Source organism: Lepidochelys olivacea (genome assembly GCF_965140295.1).
Source record: "Lepidochelys olivacea isolate rLepOli2 genome assembly, chromosome: 2".
Taxonomy (NCBI): Eukaryota; Metazoa; Chordata; order Testudines; family Cheloniidae; genus Lepidochelys; species Lepidochelys olivacea.
In genome coordinates this window covers 92,117,974-92,145,640 of record NC_140412.1, presented here as the reverse complement: position 1 = coordinate 92,145,640, position 27,667 = coordinate 92,117,974, and the positions used below count along the sequence as shown (strand labels likewise).

General features: G+C 45.6%; 1 protein-coding gene and 1 long non-coding RNA gene across 6 annotated transcripts in view; one reads left to right on the top strand and one right to left on the bottom strand.

The window, feature by feature from the left end:
• CEP76 (centrosomal protein 76) overlaps positions 1 to 24,534 on the top strand; it is a 45,615-nt gene extending 21,081 nt beyond the window's left edge. For 4 of the 5 annotated variants that reach the window (XM_084620680.1, XM_084620677.1, XM_084620679.1 and 1 more), the window contains exons 8-12: positions 565 to 756; positions 3,005 to 3,171; positions 11,838 to 12,171; positions 22,093 to 22,310; positions 24,254 to 24,534. In XM_084620680.1, the coding sequence (XP_084476806.1) occupies positions 565 to 756; positions 3,005 to 3,171; positions 11,838 to 12,171; positions 22,093 to 22,310; positions 24,254 to 24,392 (1,050 nt within the window). In that variant the 3' untranslated portion in view covers positions 24,393 to 24,534. The remainder of the gene's footprint in view (positions 1 to 564; positions 757 to 3,004; positions 3,172 to 11,837; positions 12,172 to 22,092; positions 22,311 to 24,253) is intronic. The other variant, XM_084620681.1, reaches the window with a different exon arrangement.
• LOC311516526 lies at positions 11,195 to 19,379 on the bottom strand. The gene is made up of 3 exons (XR_014710432.1): positions 15,311 to 19,379; positions 11,823 to 12,004; positions 11,195 to 11,580 (listed from the first exon to the last, which is right to left on the bottom strand). It is a non-coding gene; the product is annotated as an uncharacterized lncRNA (long non-coding RNA).
• Positions 24,535 to 27,667: the final 3,133 nt, after the last annotated feature.

Sequence of the window (27,667 nt, the reverse complement as noted above, 5' to 3'; positions counted from 1 at the left end):
TTCCCTCTTTAGTTTTAATATTTTTTGTCTTTGCATTTTACATTATATGATACTTAATGAAAAGATTTTATAATTTTATGCAGTTGCCTGTGTGGCACCCTGAGTTACTCTGGAGTGGGTGCACTTTATAAATAAAATTAACACCCTTGTTACCAATCTCAGCAGAGCTGTCAAAGATTGGCTGAGCGACTTCTCATTCCTAGAAGGGGAGGATGAAGTTGAAGCTAGTACTGCTACTACCTTGTTGTGCCTGTTCTATGGATTCAAGGACTATCTGTGGTCAATCTGGCACTTTTTAACCAAGGCTAAATTCACTTAATTTTAATTTTTCCTTTTAATACTGTTTACTTTGCTTCTAAAAGGGCATTAAAAACAAAAGAAAAGCAAATCAAAGAATTTTTTTTTAAATTACTTCTACTTTTAAAGCAAAAGATCAGAGTTAGCTACACACAGGTTTCATCTTGCTGTGCAGCTGTTCATTCCCAGAAAAGATTGATGGCATTTTGTTTTCACACGGAACTTTGGTTAATCCCCATTCATCACAATTTTTTTTTTAATGTTCAGGATGAAAATGGGATAAACCGTCCAGTGTGTTCATATGTCAGACCACTTCGAGCAGGCCGGTTGCTGGACACACCCAGGCAAGCTGCAAGATTTGTTAATGTCCTTGGTTATGAAAGAGCCCCTGTCATTGGAGGAGGTGGTGGTAAACAAGAACAGTGGTGCACGCTTCTGGCTTTTCTGTGTAGAAATAAGGTATAATGGGATATTCCTTTGTGTAACTGCAGTGCTATATTTTTAATTATTTAAAGTGACTAATATTTTATACGTTGAAAAATATACACATTAAACTCTATTTCGAAGGGGATATGTTCTAAATTACAAATGATAACCCGTGCCTATCATGTATTTTTCATATCATGACATATACATTAAACAATAGGCAAAGAATGTTTTGAATGATCCATAGAAAGGTGAAAAGTCTCTTACAAGCCTCTCTTTCTGAGGGGGGTTATGCTATAAACAGGTTGGAAACAAATCTTTGTTTTCAATTTTCACAATGTACATTAGATGAGTAGGGACTGTACAGTTTATGGATTGCATCTACTGTATATCTGAATAAATATCTTCTTTCATCACGAATAATCACAGACTGCAACAAAGAGAAGCAAGAATCTTCTGTACACCCCCCCCCCCCACCACCACTAAAGTGCTGCCACCTCTGAAGGGTTAAACCATAAAAAATAATTACACCTGTATGTTTATCATAGGAAGTGCAGAATACCATAGCCAACTGAAATTGCAGACAGAATTTAAATAGGCAAATGTAGTTTCCCACATTTAAAATTTGAATATTAGAATTAGAATATTACACTATTCCTATGAAAGGTCCATGGGATCTTTAATGAGCACAAATGGATAGAATCTTGGTTTAATTTCTTATCCTTCAACATCATAATGACCCCTAATATCAGGTGGGGGCTCTATAGACTCACCAACATTGCTTTCAGTAAGTGCTTTTTAGGGGGTTTTACATTAGCATTGAAACCTCTTCGGGGTATAAAATAATAAATTTAGCAAAACATACAACATCATTAGAATAATTGAGGAATGCAGTAGTCAATTTTTCTGAAAAGACTCATTGTCTGTACTGGAGTGTTATGCTTCATGCAGTACTTTTGGAAAACTTTTTTTCTTAGAGGTGAGAATAGATGTATTTTAAGGAAAACAACTTCTGATCTTTTTTGTAAAAATTTGGAAACCATATGTTTTTGTTGGAGAAATGCAAAACTCTGACGTAATATTTGAGTCACAGTTTTATAAAATCTCAGCTAACTTTAGGATATCTGAGATCGCTTTCAGTATTTAATTCATTCTTGGAATTATTCGGTATATATTTCAAATAATTGCTTTACAACTTCTGAAAGATGTTCTTTTGTAGTTGAGAGTTGTATTTAGCTGCATTAATTTTCTTTTAACCATTACTGAGATTTTTAAAAAAAAACTTAATTGCTTAATGATCTTAAAAAAAACTTGAGAAATAAAATCTAAAACTTCTCTTTTTTTTTTTTTCAAATTGTTTTGTAATTTGGCTTAATTATTACCTTAAGTGTGTGATAATGCAATAGAGCTTTTGTTATATTTCCAGCAGATACTTGCCTGATTTTTGTACCTTTACTATTTAACAGGACTGCTTCCTGTGTTGATGTTCTTCCAGCTCCTGTTTTGGTTTAAAGTCACTCTAAAATAAAATAAGTAGAAATATTCTTGAATAATACTCATACCCAGAGTGTGATTCAAGAGACAGAACAAAAGTTTTCTTAAAAATTGCATCACACTGATTGTTTCAGTTCAAAATGAAATTTTTGTTTTTATTTTTGGGGGTGTTTTTTAGTCTCTCTTAGAGGAAATGAAGCAATACCTCACAGAGAACCAAGAGACTTGTCAGGTGGAGAGATTTAACAGGCCACCAGAATAGAATAATAAGTTTGTCTGTGAAATGAGTTGGAGATCTCAGTCAAGTTCCTAGTGGTCAGGTGTCCACATGATGAAACCACCACAAATAAAACTGTCAGTCTCCTCTGAGAGGATGAAAATGTAACGGGGATGGAAAGTGGCACATATCTCATGCCCCTTAGAAATATTGCTTCTGGGATGCAGCTGAGGCACACTGGCAGGTTAATGCATGAACTTGCCCTCGAGTGAGTATTGTATGTATGGCTTGTTTCTTACTATTTCTTTGCTGTACCTGTCCTCTAGGTAGTACAGTCTCCATGGTTGTCAAACCTGCCACTTTCTATGAGTAATATATTCACAAAAGAATTGCAAGATACTTGATAACACACACATTGCTCATTTTTAAAAATACCTACTATTGTTTTGCTGTGCTCTTTTTGTAGATAAATTATTTTTAAAAAAAGGCTTGGGGCACCATGACTAGAAGACTTAAAAATTACTGCAATATGTGTTCATGTGGTTAATAAAAAATACATTTGTTATCTAGGGTGACTGTGAAGATCATGCTAACCTTCTGTGTAGCCTTCTCCTTGGATATGGATTGGAAGCCTTTGTTTGTGTAGGAACAAAAGCAAAAGGAGTCCCTCACACATGGGTAATGACTTGTGGGACTGATGGAACCATCACTTTTTGGGAGAGTTTAACGGGACACAGGTGAGTAAAATGAGTTTAGGGGAATTAAGATAATGTAAAATATATTTTCCAAACATAGGTAATGTCATTGCAGGTTCCCATCTTTTGGGTCTGTGTAAAAACCCATGGCACTAGAACAAGGCGCTGCCGGGTATGAGGCAAATGCCATTTCCTTATCACAGCCAGGAGCCCCGGAGGAGTTGCCACCCAGAAGTACTGAGAGGCTAAGCCCTGCAGGAAGTCCTGCCCTAAGGAGCATGAGAACAGCCCTCCATGATTACATGATTGGCTGGCACTCTCCATATAAACCAGGAGGCCATTTCTGGGAGTTGTCTGAGCAACGCAGACCTCTTTTGTCCTAGATCCCTTCCTCATCACTGCTCGCTGTGAGTCGCCTGGATTCCGGACTCTTATCTGTCAACTTTGGTCTGGCTCCTGACCCTGATCTTGGTTTACTGTCTTCAGCTTAGGACCCTTGCTGAGCCCGGTGCAAGACCCTGTCCCATCCTAATCCTGGTTCTCTCCCATGCTTTCAGTTTGGTAATGGACTCTGACTTTTTGACTTTGGCCTGCTCTGGCCTCAGACTGATCTTTAACTCATTATGCATTTAGAATGTTTTGCTTAAAGAGGTACGCTTAAATAGTTTAGGACCAGCAGTTACTTTGCAAGTAATATCTAGTTAGGAAAGTCCTCCAAATGCTCAATATTCATTTAAAAAACAAACTCACAGCACTTCTTGCTTGAAACAAGATTTTGTTCAAGTGAATGAAAATGGTGAAATGTTTGCTGATTTTTGTGGAATGAATGACTTGGTCACTGGAGGAACTATCTTCTCACACCATATAATTCATAAGTTGGAGGTAACCAGACCACACAACAGGGAACCAAATTGGTCATGTTACAGTTCGGCACAAATGAAGACGTTTAGAAGATGGGGGAATGCACTGCACACTAGTGATAGCTAAATTGATAACAGAAATAAGAACAAAGAAGAGATCTGAATAACAGGATGTCTATATCACAACATCACCAAGCTAAAACAGATGACAACACAAAAAGCTAGCAAACAGATACGAGGTACTTGAAGATTAAGATGATGGACAGCAGAAAGCAAATGAAAACGGGTAAAGGAAACTTTCACTAAAACATGTGAAGGAGTGCTGACATTCAGGAAGAAACATCACAACAAATGGTTATCTGAGGGTATATGGTATAAAACAGAAGATGCAAAATTAAATAAACTAAATAGTAACAAGAACACAAGATGCGGTGACTCCAGGAGAAATATACTGTAAAGAACAAAAAGAGGCCAAAAGGAGTGCTAGGAAAGGCAAATGAAACTTTATAGATAAAATGGCAACAGATGCATAGACTACTTCAGCCCAAAATGACACTAAGACACTGTACAACATCATTAGACAGTTGTCAGAAAGAAAAACAAATATCAACCTAACAACCAAGACCTCAGAAGAACTAAATACATGGAGGAAGTACTTGAGTCAACAGTTGAATGGCAAGCCAGTGGCCAATTTCCCAAGTACAGAAGAAGAAGAAATAGATGATGAGCTAGGACCTATCAGGAGAGTAGAAGTAGAGAAAGCAGTCAATCAGTTTAAAAAGTGGAAAGGCACGGGGGCCAGATAATATACTAATTGAGGTCCTTAAGGCAGACTTGAGGAACACAGTGGACATTTTGATGGGCTGATGATAAAAAAGAAGAAAAAATATGAAATCGTGAAAAAAGGGTCATATATGAAGCTTCCAAAGAAAGAAGACCTCAGTCAGTGTGAAAACTGGAAGGGCATTCAACTACTGTCTATCCCAGGTAAGGTACTTACACTTTTATTATTCTAGCCAGAATAAAGAAAATGGTAGATTCAAGGTTGTGCTAAGAATAGGCAACGATTCAGACAGGAAAAATCATGTATCGATCACATAGTAAACCTATGTATCATCATAGAACTGTTGATCAAATGACAGTCACCAGTTTATATGAATTTTACTGATTTCCAAACCCTTTGATACAGTGACAGAACAGTTTGATGGAAGTTGCTATGCCACTATAGAATCCCTCAAAAATTTGTGTACACAGTTCCGATCATCTATTAAAATAGGAAATGCCAAGTAATACGTGACTAAAGCATTCAAAGTTATTGCGAGCATCGGACAAGGATGTCTTACGTCATCCATGATCTTTTTACTGGTAGTGATTGGTTAATGACAAAAACCATAGAACACCCAAGTGGCATACAATAGACTCTCACATAGGGTATGTCTATACTACGGAATAAGGTCAAATTTATAGAAGTCGGTTTTTTAGAAATCAGTTTTATATATTCGAGTGTGTGTCCCCCCACAGAAAATGCTCTAAGTGCATTAAGTGCATTTACTCGGCAGAGTGCTTCCACAGTACCGAGGCTAGAGTCGACTTCCGGAGCGTTGCACTGTGGGTAGCTAGCCCACAGTTCCCGTAGTCTCCGCTGCCCATTGGAATTCTGGGTTGAGATCCCAATCCCTGATGGGGCTAAAACATTGTCTCGGGTGGTTCTGGGTACATATCGTCAGGCCCCCGTTCCCTCCCTCCCTCCGTGAAAGCAAGGGCAGACAGTCGTTTCGCGCCTTTTTTCCTGAGTTACCTGTGCAGACGCCATACCACGGCAAGCATGGAGCCCGCTCAGGTAACCGTCACCGTATGTCTCCTGGGTGCTGGCAGACGCGGTACGGCATTGCTACACAGTAGCAGCAACCCATTGCCTTCTGGCAGCAGACGGTGCAATATGACTGGTAGCCGTCATCGTCGTGTCCGAGGTGCTCCTGGCCACGTCAGCCGGGAGCACCTGGGCAAACATGGGCACAGGGACTAAATTTGGAGTGACTTGACCAGGTCATTCTCTTTAGTCCTGCAGTCAGTCCTATTGAACCGTCTTATGGTGAGCGGGCAGGCGATACGGATTGCTAGCAGTCGTATTGTACCATCTTCTGCCGGGCAGGCAAGAGATGAGGATGGCTAGCGGTCGTACTGTACCATCTTCTGCCGAGCAGCCATGAGATGTGGATGGCATGCAGTCCTTCTGCACCGTCTGCTGCCAGCCAAAGATGTAAAAGATAGATGGAGTGGATCAAAACAAGAAATAGACCAGATTTGTTTTGTACTCATTTGCCTCCTCCCCCGTCTAGGGGACTCATTCCTCTAGGTCACACTGCAGTCACTCACAGGGAAGGTGCAGCGAGGTAAATCTAGCCATGTATCAATCAGAGGCCAGACTAACCTCCTTGTTCCAATAAGAACAATAACTTAGGTGCACCATTTCTTATTGGAACCCTCTGTGAAGTCCTGCCTGAAATACTCCTTGATGTAAAGACACCCCCTTTGTTGATTTTTAGCTCCCTGAAGCCAACCTGTAAGCCGTGTCGTCAGTCGCCCCTCCCTCCGTCAGAGCAATGGCAGACAATCATTCCACGCCTTTTTTCTGTGTGGACACCATACCAAGGCAAGCATTGAGGCCACTCAGCTCACTTTGGCAATTAGGAGCACATTAAACACCACATGCATTATCCAGCAGTATATGCAGCACCAGAACCTGGCAGAGTGATACCAGGCGAGGAGGCGACGTCCGCGCGGTCACGTGAGTGATCAGGACATGGACACAGATTTCTCTGAAAGCATGGGCCCTGCCAATGCATGCAACATGGTGCTAATGGGGCAGGTTCGTGCTGTGGAACGCCGATTCTGGGCTCGGGAAACAAGCACAGACTGGTGGGACCGCATAGTGTTGCAGGTCTGGGACGATTCCCAGTGACTGCGAAACTTTCGCATGCGTAAGGGCACTTTCATGGAACTTTGTGACTTGCTTTACCAAGATGAGAGCAGCCCTCACAGTTGAGAAGCGAGTGGCGATAGCCCTGTGGAAGCTTGCAACGCCAGACAGCTACCGGTCATTTGGGAATCAATTTGGAGTGGGCAAATCTACTGTGGGGGCTGCTGTGATGCAAGTAGCCTACGCAATCAAAGATCTGCTGATATCAAGGGTAGTGACCCTGGGAAATGTGCAGGACATAGTGGATGGCTTTGCTGCAATGGGATTCCCTAACTGTGGTGGGGCCATAGACAGAACCCATATCCCTATCTTGGCACCGGAGCACCAAGCCGCCGAGTACATAAACCGCAAGGGGTACTTTTCGATAGTGCTGCAAGCTCTGGTGGATCACAAGGGACGTTTCACCAACATCAATGTGGGATGGCCGGGAAAGGTACATGACGCTCGCATCTTCAGGAACTCTGGTCTGTTTCAAAAGCTGCAGAAAGGGACTTTATTCCCAGACCAGAAAATAACCATTGGGGATGTTGAAATGCCTATAGTTATCCTTGGGGACCCAGCCTACCCCTTAATGCCATGGCTTATGAAGCCGTACACAGGCAGCCTGGACAGTAGTCAGGAGCTGTTCAACTACAGGCTGAGCAAGTGCAGAATGGTGGTAGAATGTGCATTTGGACGTTTAAAGGCGCGCTGGCGCAGTTTACTGACTCGCTTAGACCTCAGCGAAACCAATATTCCCACTGTTATTACTGCTTGCTGTGTGCTCCACAATATCTGTGAGAGTAAGGGGGAGACGTTTATGGCGGGGTGGGAGGTTGAGGCAAATCGCCTGGCTGCTGGTTACGCGCAGCCAGACACCAGGGCGGTTAGAAGAGCACAGGAGGGCGCGGTACGCATCAGAGAAGCTTTGAAAACCAGTTTCATGATTGGCCAGGCTATGGTGTGAAAGTTCTGTTTCTTTCTCCTTGATGAAACCCCCCGCCCCTTGGTTCACTCTACTTCCCTGTAAGCTAACCACCCGCCCGTCCTCCCTTCGATCACCGCTTGCAGAGGCAATAAAGTCATTGTTGCTTCACATTCATGCATTCTTTATTCATTCATCACACAAATAGGGGGATGACTACCAAGGTAGCCCAGGAGGGGTGGTGGAGGAGGGAAGGAAAATGCCACACAGCACTTTAAGCACAGCACTTTAAAAGTTTACAACTTTAAAATTTATTGAATGCCAGCCTTCTTTTTTTTTTTTGGGCAATCCTCTGTGGTGGAGTGACTGGTTGGCCGGAGGCCCCCCCACTGCGTTCTTGGGCGTCTGGGTGTGGAGGCTATGGAACTTGGGGAGGACGGCGGTTGGTTACACAGGGGTTGTAGTGGCAGTCTGTGCTCCAACTGCCTTTGCTGCAGCTCAACCATACATTGGAGCATACTGGTTTGGTCCTCCAGCAGCCTCAGCATTGAATCCTGCCTCCTCTCATCACGCTGCCGCCACATTTGAGCTTCAGCTCTCTCTTCAGCCGGCCACCTCTCCTCCCGGTCATTTTGTGCTTTCCTGCACTCTGACATTATTTGCCTCCACGCATTCCTCTGTGCTCTGTCAGTGTGGGAGAACAGCATGAGCTCGGAGAACATTTCATCTCGAGTGCATTTTTTTTTTTTCTTTCTAATCTTCACTAGCCTCTGGGAAGGAGAAGATCCTGTGATCATTGAAACACATGCAGCTGGTGGAGAAAAAAAAAGGGACAGCGGTATTTAAAAAGACACATTTTATAAAACAGTGGCTACACTCTTTCAGGGTAAACCTTGCTGTTAACATTACATACATAGCACATGTGCTTTCGTTACAAGGTCTCATTTTGCCTCCCCCCACCGCGTGGCTACCCCCTCAACCCTCTCCCCCTCTCCCTGTGGCTAACAGCGGGGAACATTTCTGTTTAGCCACAGGCAAACAGCCCAGCAGGAATGGGCTCCTCTGAGTGTCCCCTGAAGAAAAGCACTCTATTTCAACCAGGTGACCATGAATTATATTTCACTCTCCTGAGGATAACACAGAGAGATAAAGAACGGATGTTGTTTGAACGCCAGCAAACATACACTGCAATACTTTGTTGTACAATGATTCCCGAATACGTGTTACTGGCCTGGAGTGGTAAAGTGTCCTACCATGAAGGACGCAATAAGGCTGCCCTGCCCAGAAACCTTTTGCAAAGGCTTTGGGAGTACATGCAGGAGAGCCGCGAATGCCAGGGCAAAGTAATCCTTTCACATGCTTGCTTTTAAACCATATATAGTATTTTAAAAGGTACACTCACCAGAGGTACCTTCTCTGCCTGCCGGGTCCAGGAAGCAGCCTTGGGTGGGTTCAGGGGATACTGGCTCCAGGTCCAGGGTTAGAAACAGTTCCTGGCTGTCGGGAAAACCGGTTTCTCCACTTGCTTGCTGTGAGCTATCTACAACAACAACAACATCATCATCTTCGTCCCCAAAACCTGCTTCTGTGTTGCCTCCATCTCCATTGAAGGAGTCAAACAACACGGCTGGGGTAGTGTTGGCTGAACCCCCTAAAATGGCACGCAGCTCATCATAGAAGCGGCATGTTTGGGCTCTGACCCGGAGCGGCCGTTCGCCTCTCTGGTTTTCTGGTAGGCTTGCCTCAGCTCCTTCAGTTTCACGCGGCACTGCTTCGGGTCCCTGTTATGGCCTCTGTCCTTCATGCCCTGGGAGATTTTGACAAAGGTTTTGGCATTTCGAAAACTGGAATGGAGTTCTGATAGCACGGATTCCTCTCCCTAAACAGCGATCAGATCCCGTACCTCCCATTCGGTCCATGCTGGAGCTCTTTTGCGATTCTGGGACTCCATCATGGTCACCTCTGCTGATGAGCTTCGCATGGTCACCTGCAGCTTGCCACGCTGGCCAAACAGGAAATGAGATGCAAAAGTTCGCGGTTCTTTTCCTGTCTACCAGGCCAGTGCATCTGAGTTGAGAGTGCTGTCCAGAGCGGTTACAATGGAGCACTCTGGGATAGCTCCCGGAGGCCAATACCGTTGAATTGTGTCCACAGTACCCCAAATTTGAACCGGCAAGGCCGCTTTAAGCGCTAATCCACTTGTCAGGGGTGGAGTAAGGAAATCGATTTTAAGAGCCCTTTAAGTCGAAATAAAGGGCTTCATCATGTGGATGGGTGCAGGTTTACTTCGATTTAACGCAGCTAAATTCGACCTAAAGTCCTAGTGTAGACCAGGGCATACAGGTTAGAGGACCTTAATTTTGCAGATGATATCAATTTGCTATTCCATTTGTCTGCTAATGCATTTGTATTGGCTTGCATGTCTCTGTGATCTCCAGGCCTTTGCACCATTAGTAGGGTTGAAAATCACCACAGAGAAAATTAATACGAGAATTAACGCACAGGAAACAGCAATAACATTTTCTGGACTGACTTAGAAGAAGTCCGATATTTCACATATCCTGGCAGCATTGTAAGTACAACATGTGGAATAATCAAAGACCTTAAAGCTAAAATAGCACAAGCCAGACATGCCTTTCTAACTCTATGGATGATTTGGAGAAATGTAACTCTTGTCTTCCAAACTAAACTTTAAATATTTAACACAATTGTGAAGTCGGTCTTATTATATGGTGCTGACACTTGGAAACTTATCAACCTTACAATCTAAACTCCAATTTTCCATAAACAGCTGCCTTAGACAAATGCTCAATACCAGATGGCCAGAAAAAAAAATCACAAAGAATCTAGAGAAGAATGAAACAGAAACTGATAGGACAGAATGAAAATGGAGATTGCTGTGAAATAAATGGAGGAAAAAACTAAATAAGTTAGGTGTTGGACTGGAATTACCAGGGCAAGAGGTGATGAATAGACCAAAGATATGGAAAACTGAAAGCAATCAGAATGACACAGGAAGAAGCTAAGGAGACCAGCAAACAGGAAAGGCAGTGGTGAAGGCCCTATGTTCCACACAAAAAAGGAGAGGGGAAGAGAATAAAATATCTGTCTATCTATATCTGTATCTTTAAAAGTAGTTAGTTTGACATTTTTCTTTTAAAAGCAAATGCAGTGAGTGCAGTTGAGGGGAAGGCCAGTGCTCACACAGTACCAGTGAGTAGTAAGAGTGCTCCCTAGTTATTATTATTTTTTTTTTTTTGTATTTTTCTTTTTATTTTGCACATGTATCTTTCTGCTCCGGAGGTGGTATTACTTGAACAATGCAATATCACATAACAATTGGACAAGAAGGATTTTAAGAAATATACCCTATATACTCTAAAATACAGAGCACCCTAGCATAGCACCCTATGCTCCTCCAAAATGACTGAAGTGAGAGAATGGCACAGCAACATTAATTCACTGACTGATCTCTTTGAAGCTTTAAGAGAAGCAGTTGCTCATCAGCTGACTGCACTACATAATATGAACTAAACAAACGATACATTTCATGCAAGTATGAATAAATGGATTGTTACCCAGAATGGAAGTTTATGTAAGAATGTTCAGTGAAGGTGAAGTGGGGGCAAGAGTGTAGGATTTCATGTGATCCCATGCTGGTTTTAAACACCTTCCATCTGCAGAACAGTAGTGATATCTTGGAGCATCTCATTACAATAAGAATAAAAGAAAAATGTTAGTTTAGTCATAGTACCTTTTAATGTAAATTTTTAAAAAAGGGCGGGGGGACAAAATTTAAATTAAGAAAAGTAATTTGTGATGCAAGGTTCTTTCATAGTGAAACAATCTCACTGTATTTCTATGCCAGCTAAATATTTATATCTTGTAACCCTCTCCCAATAAAGTAAACATTTATTTACTTCAAAATATTCTTAATATAATAGCATACCTTTTTGATCTTTAGATACATCCACACTCCTATCAATCCGGATGACCCTCCACTTGTTGAACAACCCAAGCCAATGTATCCTTATCGAACAGTAGGATGTGTCTTTAATCATCAGACGTTCTTGGGGAATTGCCAGCCCTCCGATGCAGTGGAAGTCTGTGTGTTCGACCTGCATGATGAATCTAAATGGAAACCAATGAGTGGAGAAGCAATCAAATCTGTGTGTTCTCCAGGGGCCACAACTTCACTTCCTCCTTTCCCCCCTCTTTGTGCTTCCACAATAGATGCTGCAGTAATAAGCAATGAGATAGAATTACAGCTGAGAATACTGGTGTCAGAACACAGAAAGGTACTGTTCTTTAATGTTTTTCATTGGTATGCCAAATAAATGAGGTATCAAGTTTTTAGTATCTACTTGTCTAAAAATTTGGAGGGGGGGGCATTTTGGTTTACAGTACATGCTCTCAGCAGTCACCATTGCACCACTATTTAGTGTATGTGACTGAAAGAAACTGTTTGAGAGGATTGCATCAAGCAATTAAAAAATTTGTATTTGTTTGTTTTTAATCACTCTAATGTCTGAGTAATTTACAAGATTAAAAATATCTCAGTACCTTCCAAGGTTGGTATTGTCCCTTCTCCTGTTTAACTGATTTCTCATAGTGCAGTAATGTGCTGGGGTTGATTTTTTCTGCATTGGGTATAAAGAAGCCCTTTTAAAAGCAAATGCAATATATTTTTTAAGAAATGCTAGTTTAAATAGTTTAATCTTTAAACATCTGCTAAAGACTTGGGATTAGTCTTTATGATATACCCGTAAGTCTTCACATTAATTTCTGTAAAATTTGACTAATACTTATTAAAAAATTTACACTTTGTTCCACATATAACCTCCTGGATATAGCGTTCCTGGATTTAAGCCCCTCTTTGGCTCATCTCTTTTTTTAACTTTAGAAGAACTCTGTTACATTTCGCCAGTGCAGAAGTATAGTCTGAAAAGATTTTAGTTCTTCGACTAGATGAAGCCATGTATTCCACTTAGATGTGTATGCGCCCAGAACATCAGAGCCACAGATTTTGCCTAGCAGTACCCATAATGAGGCAGCACTTGCGTCTCATGGCCACAGCCCCTCCCCTGGCTACATGAGGTGGCACTTCCTGTCTCCAAACTCAGTTCCTTCGTACTGCCTGTGGCTAGAGTCTGATCTCTGTGTGGCCTAAACATCACAGTCTCTCACTATTTTAGTGTTTGGGGTTTTTTTTTCTAGTAGTATATAATTAATCGTGCCCTTAGTGTTAGTCGTATTTAGTTAAGTATTCCCCTGTGATGCCTTCACTGGGGTTTAAACATTGTCCATCGTGTGGGGGAGTGATCCCCCAACAATGATCCTCACACATGGAGCTTGCTGTGTGTGAGTGAGGCCCACACCAAGGATCAGTGTTTGAGCTGTAGATTGTTCATTAAATGTACTCAGGCAAAGGACCTTCACATGAAGCATCACCTGCTTGAACAGGCCATGTGGCCTGCTTCAGCCTCAGAGGCCTGTGTCAGATTAGAGGTCACCCTCAGGTTGCGAGAGTGTTGCCGCTGGTTCTTCAAGTAGTGTCCCTATGGGTGCTCTACTATAGGTCCAGCAGTGCCCTGTGTGCCTGAGATTGGAGATCTTCAGTAGCAGTGCCAATTGGGTTGCACATATGTTCCTCCCTGCAGAATTTGGGCATTGTTCCCGATGTGCAGCAGGCCGTAGAGGATTTTCCCTTTCATGACCGGGTTTTGTTTTCGGACAAGACAGATGAGACCTTGCACTCCTTCAAGGATTCTAGGGCCACCCTACGTTCCTTGGGGGGTATATATACATTCGGTGCAGAGGCGCCACATCAGTGGCCAACAGCAGCAACAATACCATCCGCAAAGCACCTTTGGGCACCCTTTTCCTCCTTGGGAGAAGCGGGATTATCCCAGAAAGGGGTGTAGATCCCAGAGGAGGAGGCAGTTGGGTCTAGAGTTTGGCCAGTTGACATACCTTCCCCCGGCACCCCCAAGTGCCCATTTTGATTCTTTTGGTCCAGAGCAGTGGTCTAGTCAATGCTTCCTTTATCCCACTTTTGTTCAGAGACATGCTGGATTACTTTTGACAAAGTTTTTGGGGCTCGATTACAAGCAATAGCTGGTTCCTAAGCATCATCAAATCGATCTGTGCTATCCAGTTCCTCTCCACTCCTCCTCCCCCACAAACACGCCCTCCCTGTCTGTCTTAAGGGACCCATCTCATGAGATACTCATGAGATAAAAGCCTCGGGAAAGAAGCCAAGGGGCAGACAGAAAGGGGCAAAGCCAGAGAGTGGAAGCTCTCTTCTCCTGGCTGCAGAGACTGAGAAGACTCAAAGAGGCTGGATTTGTTTGGACTTAAGGTTTATTAATTCCCCAGATGAGGGTAGCCAACTGCCAAGATTTCAATATGTGGCAAGCCATGGCCAAGTTTGAGGATTCACTTTTTGAGGACACCAGGACGGAGTTCTGGGTGATCCTCAAGGGCAAGGCTGTGGCCAGAACAGCCCTGCAAGCAGCCTTGGATGTGGTGGACTCTGTAGCATGCACCATAGCCTCTGCCACTCCATGCGGAGGGTGTTCTGACTCCTCCTCTCAGGCTTGTCAATGGAGGCCCAACAGTCGATACAGGACCTTCCCTTCAATGTCCAAGCGCTGTTTGCTGAGCAGACAATAAATTACACAGGTTGAAGGACTCCTGTACTACATTGAAAACCCTAGGGCTCTACATCATGAGTCAGGCCTGTAAGCGGTTCAAGCTGCAATAGCCCACAGGGTCAAGGGAGCCAACCCAGGCAAGAGACCGCTCATAAGAAGAGCAGAGGCAACAAATGCTGCCAGAGCCACCACCCTCTACCCAGTCGGGCACCGCCCAAAACAGGCATGGTGGCAAACAGGCATTTTGAGGGTGCGCCCAAGGGCTACCTACCAGACTGTACCCTGGATCCATCCTCCCTATGTTTCTCCAATCGCCTTTCTTTTTTCCTCCCTGCATGGACCGCAATAACCTTGGACCGCTGGTCCTCAACACAGTAGCCCAGGGCTATACCCTCCAGTTTCTTTCTACCTTCCGCCCCCTTCAGGGAGCCTTCTCACAAAAGTCTCCTCATGCAGGATGTGAGGGGCCTGCTGCAGCTAGGAGTGATGGAGGAAGTTCTTTGAGTACAGGAACAAGGGATTCTATTCTCGGTACTTTCTGATCCCAAGGGCCAAAGACGGTCTAAGACCCATCCTGGACCTGCGAGACCTCAACAAATACCTAAAGAAGTTGAAGTTCCGTATGGTCTCCCTTGCTTCCATTATCCTCTCCCGGATCGGACACAGATGCTTCCTGTGCTTCACGGGTGGATCAGACTACTGTCAGTTTGCAGTCCTACCTTTCAGCCTAACAACAGTCCTAAGGGTGTTTACCAAGTGCATGTCAGTGGTAGTAGCTTACCTCAGGCTTCAGGGTATTCAAATATACCCGTTTCTCGATGACTGGCTGGTCAAAGGCCTCTCCAGGTCTCAAGTCCAACAGGATGTTGCAGTGCTACAGGTCACGTGCCGGTCCCTGGGCCTGTTCATGAATGACAAAAAGTCAACTTTCATTCCAGTGCAAAGGATAGAATTCATCAGAATGGTGCTCAACTCCACCTGTGCCAGAGCTTTCCTGTCACAGGAGAGGTTCCAGATGATGGTGGATCTCATTGTGGGGGTCATTGAGTTCCTTCTAACCACAGCTCGGGTATATCTGTGTTTGCTGGGCCACATGGCAGCATGTATGTATGTTGTCCACCATGCAAGGCTCAGAAATCGAACATTGCAGCAGTGGCTGCTGACAGTCTATTCCCAGTCCAGAGATCACCTGGGCAAAGTCATCCCAGTCATCCCATGCTCATCTCCCTGCAATGGGGACTGTCCCCTAGGCTGTCCTGAAAGGGGTTCCATTCGACAGCCCGCGCCACTTGGTTGGACTAATATCGGATGCTTCGGACATTGACTGGGGAGCACATCTAGGCGAACTACAGACACAAGGGACATGGTCCCCGAAGGAGATGACATTGCACATAAATGTCAAGGAGCTCAGGGAGGTACATTTGGCCTGCAAGGTCTTCCTACCGCATCTGTCAGGCAAGATGGTGAGAGTGTTGACTGACAATACAGCCTTGATGTTCTACATCAACAGGCAAGGGGGAGCACGCTCATTGGCTCTCTGTCAACGGGCTCTCCGACTATGGGATTTCCGCATCAAGCATGCGATCCACCTGGAGGCCTGTCACCTCCCTGATTGTCAGGAACACGCTGGCAGATTGCCTCAGCAGGTCCTTTTTCTCTCACCACGAGTGATCGCTCCATCCAGAGGTAGCCCGAACACACTTTCAGAGATGGGGAACTCTCCAAGTGGACCTGTTCACCACCAGGCAGAACAGGAAATGACATCAATTCTGTTCCCTGCAAGGTCTGGGCAAGGACTCTCTCTCCAACACCTTCTTCCTGTCATTGTCAGGGGGTCTGATGTATGTGTTGCTGCTGATACCACCCGTCAGCAGAGTCCTGTCAAAGATCAAGAGAGACAAGGTCCAAGTCATCATAATTGCCCCGGCGTGGCCATGACAACATTGTTTCGGCATGCTGATGGGCATAGTAGCGACCTGGCCCCTTCCAGACCGACCGGATCTGATTTCCGAGGATCACAGGCGCTTCCTACACCCCAGCCTTGTCTCCCTCCTCCTCACAGCATGGATGCTGTGTGGTTGAACCCAGAGGAGCAGGCCTGCTCTAACGAGGTCCAGCAAGTCCTCCTGGAAAGCAGGAAGCCTTCCACCAAAGCGACCTACCTGGCCAAGTTCTCCCACTAGGCATTTGAGCGTAGCATCTCTCTGTCGCGCTCTTCCTTGCAATCTGTTTTAGATTACCTGCTTCATCTTAAGAACCAGGGATTAGCACTCTCTTCCATCAGGGTGCACCTCACAGCCATCTCCGCTTTCCACCTGTTGATCCAAGGTCAGACGGTGTTCTTGCATGACTTGTTGATCAGATTCCTGAGAGGCCTCAAAAGGTTCTTCCTGTGAGTCTGGGCTCCTGTCCCACACCCTTTTGAGCCTCTGGGCTCCTGCTCCCTTTCCCACCTGTCATGGAAGGTCGCTTTCCTTGTGGCGATAACATCACTGAGATGAGTGTCAGAGATTAAAGCCCTGACATTGGAGCCACCATACACTGTGTTCTACAAGGACAAAGTTCAACTGCGACCCCATCCGGCCTTTCTGCCAAAAGTGGTTCTTCCTTCCATGTCAACCAGGACATCTTCCTCCTGGTGCTTTTTGTTCCAAGCTGCACACCACTAGTGAGGAAAGGAGGCTGCACACCCTGGACGTCAAGATGTGCCCTGGCATTTTACCTGGAGCATACCAAGCCCTTCCGTAGGTCTACCCAACTCTTCATCACAACAGTGGACAGGATGAAGGGCCTTCCGGTGTCCTCACAGAGGATTTCTAACTGGATCACCTCCTGCATTCAGACCTGTTACGAGCTGGCACAGGTCCTGTCACCGCCGCCGATCATAAGGGCCCATTCGACCAGAGCCCAGGCGTCCTCTCTGGCCTTTCTGGCCCACATTCCCATCCAGGACATTTGCAGAGCCGCAACGTGGTCTTCGGTTCACACGTTCACAGCGCATTATGCAATCACTCAGCAGGCCAGAGATGATACTGGGTTTGGCAGAGCTGTGTTGCAATCTGCTCGTCCATGAACTCCTACCCGCCTCCGTTGGTACTGCTTGGGCGTCACTTAATATGGAATGGACATGAGCAAGCACTCGAAGAAGAAAATATAGTTATCTGTTCCGTAACTGGTGCTCTTCGAGATGTGTTGCTCATGTCCATTCCGTGACCCGCCCTCCTTCCCCACTGTCTGGTGTCAACCCAAGGGTGAAGCATTGGGCCAGTTCCGGTGCTGTTGATGCCAGGAAGGGCGGACCTCTGCAGGCCTGTGCCAGGTCACTGGCGAGGCACGCTTCAAGCCTTGTGTGTGGTGCCCTGAGTCCAGAGACCGATGAGGGCTTTGCCGAGCCTGCCTCTCTGCCTTGGAGGCCTGGTGGCTCAGTGTGGGTGAGTGCTGGTGGGATGTCCCCCGTGATAGAAAGGACCCAAGGCAGGTTTACCCCTAGACTGGGCTACCACCGTAGGCAGTGTGGGCGGCCCCAGTTGTGCCAGGATATCCTGCGCTGCCTGCAGGGCCTCTGGCGTTGACGGGATCTCTAACTGACGAAGGCCCTCATTACTGCCTGGCGTGGCAGACATGGGTTGGGGTGGCTGGACTGCTTGAGCTGAGCCAGGATCCAATTCCCAGTAGGAGGTATCAAGCTGGCCTCCTCAGGCCTTGGCTCCCCCTCCTGCCCTCTCCTTCCCCTTGCGGGATGTAGGAGATCTTCCTCTCCCAGTCTTCTTTTGCTGCTTGGCAGGTGCTGGGGCGGGGGATTGGTGCCAATCCGTCAACCGTGCCGATGGGATGCTTCACACCCACGCTGCACTGCTCAGGGCAGAGTCAGACCTCGACTGTTCCGGTGCCACGGTTAGAGCTGATTCCATTAGGAGTGCTTTGAGATGGAAGTCTCTCTCCCTCTTAGTCTGAGGTTTGAAGGACTTGCAAATACGGCACTTGTCGCTCAAATGCGACTCGCCGAGACACCTTAAACAACTATTATGTGGATCACTGATGGGCATCAGTTTCTTGCAACAATTGCAGGGCCTAAAGCCTGGGGACTGGGGCATGCCCCATCCCTAGGCTAAGTCCCATTCGGGACCAACCAAATAAAAACACTAACACTTAACACTAACACACTAAGGGAAACTTAACTATGTACAACTATTTTACAAGAAAAGTTCAAAACACTGAACAAAGTGAAAAAAGGCTAGCCGAAGCCGTAGATGTTCCAGCACAGTCACTGGTGGCAAGAAGGAACTGAGGGTGGGGAGAGCTGGTGGCACCCCTTGAACCACGGCATGTGCGTGCCACTCCAGAGGGCACCAGAGCCGATCCCCTATGATACCACTGAGGGAAAAACTTCCAGCGCATGTGGTGAGCACACAAACCTAATATGGAATGGACATGAGCAACACCTCTCGAAGAACACCAGTTATGGAACAAGTAACTGTCTTTTCTTCTAGGTGTGATGCAGATATGTTTTCCGTGACCACCCTCTGTGCCCTCTGCATCAGAGTCTAATCTGTGGGTGTTTGGTGCAAAGGAACTGAGGGAATCGGGGCGATTCTGTCTCGGGAGGAGCTATACCCACAAGGCGCAAGCACCGACCCTTTACTGGTACTGCTAGGAAAAATTCTTAGGCTCCAGAGTGCTGGGGAATCATGCACCTAAGTAGAATACACATCTGAATCAGATTGCGAAGAACCACAGTTACAGCAAGTAACTGTTTCTTCCACAGTGGTTGTAAGCAAACTGGTCAGTATTTCTTGCTGCTTTCAAAATCTTGCTTCTCAAGTTCAGGTTCCCATATGTCCAAAACTGTACTGGGGAAAAAGCTAGATTTTTCCCAGGGAGTCTAGGGCTGTAGCAAAAGCCTAAGATTTAGATTTAATCTTCTGACTTGGTAAAACAGATAGATAGGAAGGAACTTGGACAAGTCTTTGATCTCTCATTTTTCAGAAATTCCTAAAATTCCTTAAACTCTTAATACTAAATTTATTATCTGCCTCACTGATCTAATTACGAACCTATTTTCCTGACTGGTTTCAGTGAATAAATTCTCATGACGTTTTCCGTTGCGTTTCTGAAGACTGATTCCAAAATTGTAAGCCCTTCTTTAATCCTCTTTTTTTTCCCCCATTAACTGTCTACCTCACTTCATATAAACTATCTAGCCATGTACAGTAATACTCGCATTAATACAGTCTCTTTCATCAAAAAGAGCCAGATACAAATGTGCTTTCATACTTCACCTACCACTAGAGTGATCAAAGGTCCCAATATTAGGGGCTTGGTCTTACATACACAACTACACCCCCTCCCTCTCCCAAAAAACCCCAACGTGTCCCCCTTTTTCACACTTGCTATCTGGCCAGCCTACCTACTACTGACATAACACAAAAGTTTAGGACAAGAACTGAATTATTTATTCAGTTTAAACTACAAGAGGAATTTGGGTTGATTAATGTAGTTACCTTAATTGCAGTTTAGCCATATCAGGAGTAACAGCCACATTCTTAGAAGACAGTGTCTTTAGTAGCAGTTGGTCATGATCTCCATATCACATCTCATTGTAATGGTATCCCCCAGCAGTAAATTGGACCATTTTTTCCTTTTACGACTCAGAGAAAGGAATGCTATTGAGCCACTTTCTCTAGAATCTGTGGGGGCATGGCAGTTTTTTGGCACGGTCTCATTCTTGTACTAGATAGACCTAACCCACAAAGTTTATCTGACATGATCACAAACCAAGTTAATTAACTGTATCCTTATCCATGCTTTTTATTTTATGTAAATCTTGAGATTAATTATTCATGCCTCAAGACTGTCAATACTTGCTGCGGAAGAAGAAGTTAGTGGGCTTAGTTTGAAGCCCAGTACTATGCACCAAACACTCTTTAATTTCCTAAACAGGAATTTTTTAACAGTAGATTGGACAAACAAGGTACTACATTATATAGAGCAAATAAAGATCATGCACAGTACTGAATTTTGTAGTTTTCAATTTATGTATTTTTTTTTTAAAGTCAGGTTATGCAGTCCATTCCCTTTGGAAATTATTTTTACTGGGACAGTAGAAATGTTATTTGTAAGTGAATCTTGCTTTGGGATTTGCCTTGCTCTTTTTTTACACACATGCTAACAAAGTGGCTCTTGGCTTTATGCAAAAATTACTTTGTAATTAGGTCAATTGTATTTATTTCTAGTCTGCTTTTCTTTTTTCTTGACTTGTACTCTGACTTTACTTTTAATTTTTGCTAATTCACAGTTCAGAGCTAGGAGAAAAACAGAACATACAAAATTCTAAGTCTGTTGTTGCCATGGATTCAGGTCTCATAATTGCTGTAGAACAGGGGTGGGCAAACTTTTTGGCTCGAGGGCCACATATGGGTATGGAAACTGTATGGCGGGCCATGAATGCTCACGAAATTGGGGGTTGGAGGGCTCCAGCTGGGGGTGCGGGCTCTGGGGTGGGGCTGGGGATGAGGGGTTGGGGGTTCAGGAGGGTGCTCCGGGCTGGGGCTGATGGGTTTGGAGGGCGGGTGGGGGATCAGGACTGGGGCAGGGGGTTGGGTTGCACGAAAAGGTCAGGGGGGCAGGGTCCAGGCGGCGCTTACCTCAAGCAGCTCCAAGAAACAGTGGCATGTCCCCCCTGTGGCTCCTACCCAGAGGTGCGGCCAGGCGGCTCTGTCCTGTGTGCAGGTGCTGCCCTTACAGCTCCCATTGGCTGTGGTTTCTGGCTAGTGGGAGTTGTGGGGGCAGCACTTGGGGCAGGGGCAGCATGCGGAGCCCTCTGGCTGCCCCTATGCGTAGGAGCTGTAGGAGGGACATGCTGCTGCTTCTGGGAGCTGTGTGGAGTGGGGCAAGACCCCTACCCTGCTCCCCGGCTGGAGCGCCAGAGCGGGGCAAGCCCTGGACCCCACTTCGCGGCAGGAGCTTGAGGACCGGATTAAAATGTCTGGAGGACCGGCTGTGGCCCCTGGACGGTAGTTTGCCCACCCCTGCCTGAACCACACGAACTGTAGCCCTCCCATCATTGCCTCTAAAACAGATTTCCCTTTGAGTACAAAGTTACCCCACGTGCAGCTCATCCTGAACTAAATCTTCTGTGTATCAGTGTAATTCCTGCCAAAGGCACATTTTTGTAATAGTAGTTGGTAGGCCGTACTGACCTTTTTTACTTTTCATTTCCAACATTGACTGATTAATGAAAGATTTGTTGTTGTTTGTTTATTATTTGTAATATTGTAGGGCCTCAGCGCTCTAGTCATGGAGCAGGACCCCATTGCACTAGGTTCCGTACAAACACAGAACAAAAAGACCCTGCCCCAAAGAGCTTACAATTGAAGTATTAAACAAGAGATAGCAGATGGATACTGACAGGACTATAAGGAAACAATAAGACAGTATTGGTCAGCATGATAGACTTGATCTCAGCACACATATGTAATAGATGTTGTTTTAATCTACCATATGTTTAAACTTTTTTTTTAGTGCCTTGAGACCAATCATTCTGTTCTGTGATTCATCCTACAGGATCTAGGCCTTACTACAGTTTGGGATGACCAGCTATCCTATCTCTTGTCACCAGCCTTGGCAGCCTATGAGCTTGAACGCGCCACAAGCATCTCTGCAGGAAATGAAGAATTTCAGGATGCTATAAGGAGAGCAGTACCTGATGGTCACACATTTAAAGGATTCCCCATCCATTTTGTTTACAGAAATGCAAGGAGAGCATTTTCTACATGCCTTCGGTAAGATTAAGATGTAAATCTAGTAGTATTAGATTTTATAAACATGTAATCGATTGTGAGTTTTCATAATTGATGAAGTTGAAATAATTCTAAATTATCACCTTTTATTCATAAGGGATTTAACAAGAAAACAGAATGGCATAATGAACGGGAAATGGGGAACAGAGCTTTTCCCATCTAGGTCACTAATCTAAATCTAGTTCAGATCGGTAGTAACTATTTAGTAGCCTGTGTGAAATAAATAAATTGTCTGAGGCCCGTATCTATCTAATGGACAGCTGTTAATATCACGGTAACTACAATCAGTAGAATTATTGGCAGTATTAGCTGAGAGGTCAAGGCTGTGACAGTTAGATTTATTAAAACACTTGAGACACTTCACATTATCAAGCAAAATCAAATTATTTTTCCTATGATCACTGCCCCATGGATTGAAAATTCACTTAAGTCAGTAAGTGAAAAGCAGAAATATATAACCCAGCATCTTGTTGTTGGAAGTGTTTAGTGGGGTGATATACAAAGAGGCCTGTGCTTGGTTTCATTCAGGTTATTTACTTTTCAATACTAATAGGTAGGGCCCTACCAAATTCATGGTTCATTCTGATCAATTTCACAGCCAGAGGGTTTTAAAATTGGTCGATTTCACAATTGCAGATGTTTATAACTAAAATTTCATGGTGCTGTAACCATGGGGATCCCGACCCAAAATGGGATCATGGGGAGATTGCAAAGTTGTTGTAGAGGGGGGGTCCCAAGCACTGTTCCTGCTAAGGTGTGCGCGCACACACGGATCCTGAACCCTGTGCACACGGCGAAACACCGCGCACACAACAATTTGCACAGAAGACATTTTTTGCACGCACAGCCTGTCAAAAATTAGAGGGAACATTGGTCCCAAGATTGCCACCCTCACTTCTGTGCTGCCTAGCTAGTAGCCTCTGAGCTTCCAGCAGTTAGAGAAGGTTCCGGGAGGTGGAGATGGGTAGGATCCCCCACTCCCATGCTGCTCGGAGCTAGTCCAGGCCAGTGACAGATTAAGGCAGGGGCTCCCTGGAAAAATGGGTTTCCCAACCCCAAAAGAAGCCATAGGGCAGAAACCCCAACTGGGTCACCCTGAGCCCTGGCAGGAGCCCTGGGGGAAGAAGAGTCAAGCCCAGGCACCCCGAGCCCCAACTGCAGCTGCGGGGCTGAAGCCTTGAGCCTGGGTTGCCCTGAGCTCCGGCTGGGGGGGCAGAAGCCCTGAGCCACTCCAGCAGGAGGGAGGTGCCAAAGCTCCAAGCCTCGGTTGCCCTGGCTGGTGGGGTGTGGTGCTGTGGGAGCCCGGGCTGTCCGGGGGTGGGGGATGTGTAAAAGCCCCAAGCCTGGGCTTCTCCGGCTGGAGCAACAGGGAGCAGAAGTCCCCAGCCCGGCAGGAGCTGCTGGGGGTGGAAGGGGAAGCCAGGAGCTCAGCGCCTAGAGCCACGGCAGGAACTTCAGGGGCTGGGGCAGGTAGGGGACAGAAGCCCAGCTCCCGGGCTGCTGCAGCACAGAAGTGAAGGTGTACCACCCTCCTTTCTGTGCTGTCTCTGGAGGTGGATCTGATCTCCTCACCAAGAGAAGCCATGTAGGAGAAGGACAAGTCCTGTCCCTCACCAGCATGGCTAGGAGCCCCAGGCTCCCAGCAGCTGGGGAGATCAGATTTCTTGCGGGAGGGCTGATTTCACGGTCCGTGCACGGCTGTGAAATTGGTAGGGTCCTACCAATCGTATAATGATGTTACTCTGTCATAGCATCAAAAAGCCAGATTCTTGGCATATTGATGTCCTGGAAATATGTCTATCACTTCAATTATGATTAATACTTGTACAATTTTTTTTAGCTAAAAAGTTTAATAGTGATTTAGTCACTCATAACTAATCGCAATATTTAAACCATATTATTCATGTTTCCTCTCTGCCAAATAGGTCTCCTTTCTGTGAAGAAATAATCTGTTGTAGAGGAGACCAAGTGCGGCTTGCAGTTCGTGTGCGAGTGTTTACATATCCTGAATCTGCATGTGCTGTTTGGATCATGTTTGCTTGTAAATATCGCTCTGTACTTTAAAAAAAAATCACGTATACTTCTTAGAGCCTTGAAACAGTGTACATAAGTGTTAGTACAAATGAACATTATTATTAAAAATCATATTAATTACAACATTTCATGTTTCACTTTGGATAAACACCACTCTGATGATGGTTGTGAATATTTTAATGTGTGTATTTAAAACAAAATTAAGGAAAAATACTTGTATATACTGTAATGTGTATTTATATAAAGTGTATATTTTTATTTTAATAAAAGTTGCTTTATTTACATTTTTAGAGGTAAAGATCTGCATTCATTAAAACATGTATGCAAATATCTACTTCTTTTTCACAGTTGTAAATTGTGGAAGGATTCATCAAAAGTAAGCATCCTTTCTGTACATTCCTATTTACCCAAGTCCACTGGTGTTTCCTTTGCTTACTCTTGGGAGACTCTTTCACTTTGTCAACCGTCCCTCCCCCCCTTTTTTTTGTTTCTGGTTTGCACCAAATATTTTCACCAATATGCTAACAGTCACTTTGTTAGGAGGGGATACACTTTTATCCCTGTCTCAATTACATATTGGTCTAGGCATCTTTTGACAGCGCTTAGGAAGCAATCACAGGATAGAGTCCTAGGATATCTCATTTGATAGCTTCCTGATTAGTTGGGAAAAGTCCTAAATTCTTCCTTCTGAGGTTCTTTAACACCAGGCTACAGGCACTTAGGGTATGTCTACACTACGGAATAAGGTCGAATTTATAGAAGTCGGTTTTTTAGAAATCGGTTTTATATATTCGAGTGTGTGTGTCCCCACAGAAAATGCTCCAAGTGCATTAAGTGCATTAACTTGGCGGAGTGCTTCCACAGTACCGAGGCTAGAGTCGACTTCCGGAGCGTTGCACTGTGGATAGCTATCCACAGTTCCCGCAGTCTCCGCTGCCCATTGGAATTTTGGGTTGAGATCCCAATGCCTGATGGGGCTAAAACATTGTCTCGGGTGGTTCTGGGTACATATCGTCAGGCCCCCGTTCCCTCCCTCCCTCCGTGAAAGCAAGGGCAGACAGTCGTTTCGCGCCTTTTTTCCTGAGTTACCTGTGCAGACGCCATACCACGGCAAGCATGGAGCCCGCTAAGGTAACCGTCACCCTATGTCTCCTGGGTGCTGGCAGACGCGGTATGGCTTTGCTACACAGTAGCAGCAACCCCTTGCCTTGTGGCAGCAGACGGTGCAATACAACTGGTAGCCGTCATCGTCATGTCCGAGGTGCTCCTGGCCACGTCGGCTGGGAGCGCCTGGATAGACATGGGCGCAGGGACTAAATTTGGAGTGACTTGACCAGGTCATTCTCTTTAGTCCTGCAGTCAGTCCTATTGAACCGTCTTATGGTGAGCAGGCAGGCGATACGGATTGCTAGCAGTCGTACTGTACCATCTTCTGCCAGGCAGGCAAGAGATGAGGATGGCTAGCAGTAGGACTGTACCATCTTCTGCCGAGCAGCCATGAGATGTGGATGGCATGCAGTCCTTCTGCACCGTCTGCTGCCAGCCAAAGATGTAAAAGATAGATGGAGTGGATCAAAACAAGAAATAGACCAGATTTGTTTTGTACTCATTTGCCTCCTCCCCCGTCTAGGGGACTCATTCCTCTAGGTCACACTGGAGTCACTCACAGAGAAGGTGCAGCGAGGTAAATCTAGCCATGTATCAATCAGAGGCCAGGCTAACCTCCTTGTTCCAATAAGAACGATATCTTAGGTGCACCATTTCTTATTGGAACCCTCCGTGAAGTCCTGCCTGAAATACTCCTTGATGTAAAGACACCCCCTTTGTTGATTTTAGCTCCCTGAAGCCAACCTGTAAGCCGTGTCGTCAGTCGCCCCTCCCTCTGTCAGAGCAACGGCAGACAATCGTTCCGCGCCTTTTTTCTGTGCGGATGCCATACCAAGGCAAGCATGGAGGCCACTCAGCTCACTTTGGCAATTAGGAGCACATTAAACACCACACGCATTATCCAGCAGTATATGCAGCACCGGAACCTGGCAAAGCGATACCAGGCGAGGAGGCGACGTCCGCGCGGTCACGTGAGTGATCAGGACATGGACACAGATTTCTCTGAAAGCATGGGCCCTGCCAATGCATGCAACATGGTGCTAATGGGGCAGGTTCGTGCTGTGGAACGCCGATTCTGGGCTCGGGAAACAAGCACAGACTGGTGGGACCGCATAGTGTTGCAGGTCTGGGACGATTCCCAGTGACTGCGAAACTTTCGCATGTGTAAGGGCACTTTCATGGAACTTTGTGACTTGCTTTGCCCTGCCCTGAAGCACATGAATACCAAGATGAGAGCGGCCCTCACAGTTGAGAAGCGAGTGGCGATAGCCCTGTGGAAGCTTGCAACGCCAGACAGCTACCGGTCATTTGGGAATCAATTTGGAGTGGGCAAATCTACTGTGGGGGCTGCTGTGATGCAAGTAGCCCACGCAATCAAAGATCTGCTGATATCAAGGGTAGTGACCCTGGGAACTGTGCAGGTCATAGTGGATGGCTTTGCTGCAATGGGATTCCCTAACTGTGGTGGGGCCATAGACGGAACCCATATCCCTATCTTGGCACCGGAGCACCAAGCCGCCGAGTACATAAACCGCAAGGGGTACTTTTCGATAGTGCTGCAAGCTCTGGTGGATCACAAGGGACGTTTCACCAACATCAACGTGGGATGGCCGGGAAAGGTGCATGACGCTCGCATCTTCAGGAACTCTGGTCTGTTTCAAAAGCTGCAGAAAGGGACTTTATTCCCAGACCAGAAAATAACCATTGGGGATGTTGAAATGCCTATAGTTATCCTTGGGGACCCAGCCTACCCCTTAATGCCATGGCTCATGAAGCCGTACACAGGCAGCCTGGACAGCTGTCAGGAGCTGTTCAACTACAGGCTGAGCAAGTGCAGAATGGTGGTAGAATGTGCATTTGGACGTTTAAAGGCGCGCTGGCGCAGTTTACTGACTCGCTTAGACCTCAGTGAAACCAATATTCCCACTGTTATTACTGCTTGCTGTGTGCTCCACAATATCTGAGAGAGTAAGGGGGAGACGTTTATGGCGGGGTGGGAGGTTGAGGCAAATCGCCTGGCTGCTGGTTACGCGCAGCCAGACACCAGGGCGGATAGAAGAGCACAGGAGGGCGCGGTACGCATCAGAGAAGCTTTGAAAACCAGTTTCATGACTGGCCAGGCTACGGTGTGAAAGTTCTGTTTGTTTCTCCTTGATGAAACCCCCCGCCCCTTGGTTCAATCTACTTCCCTGTAAGCT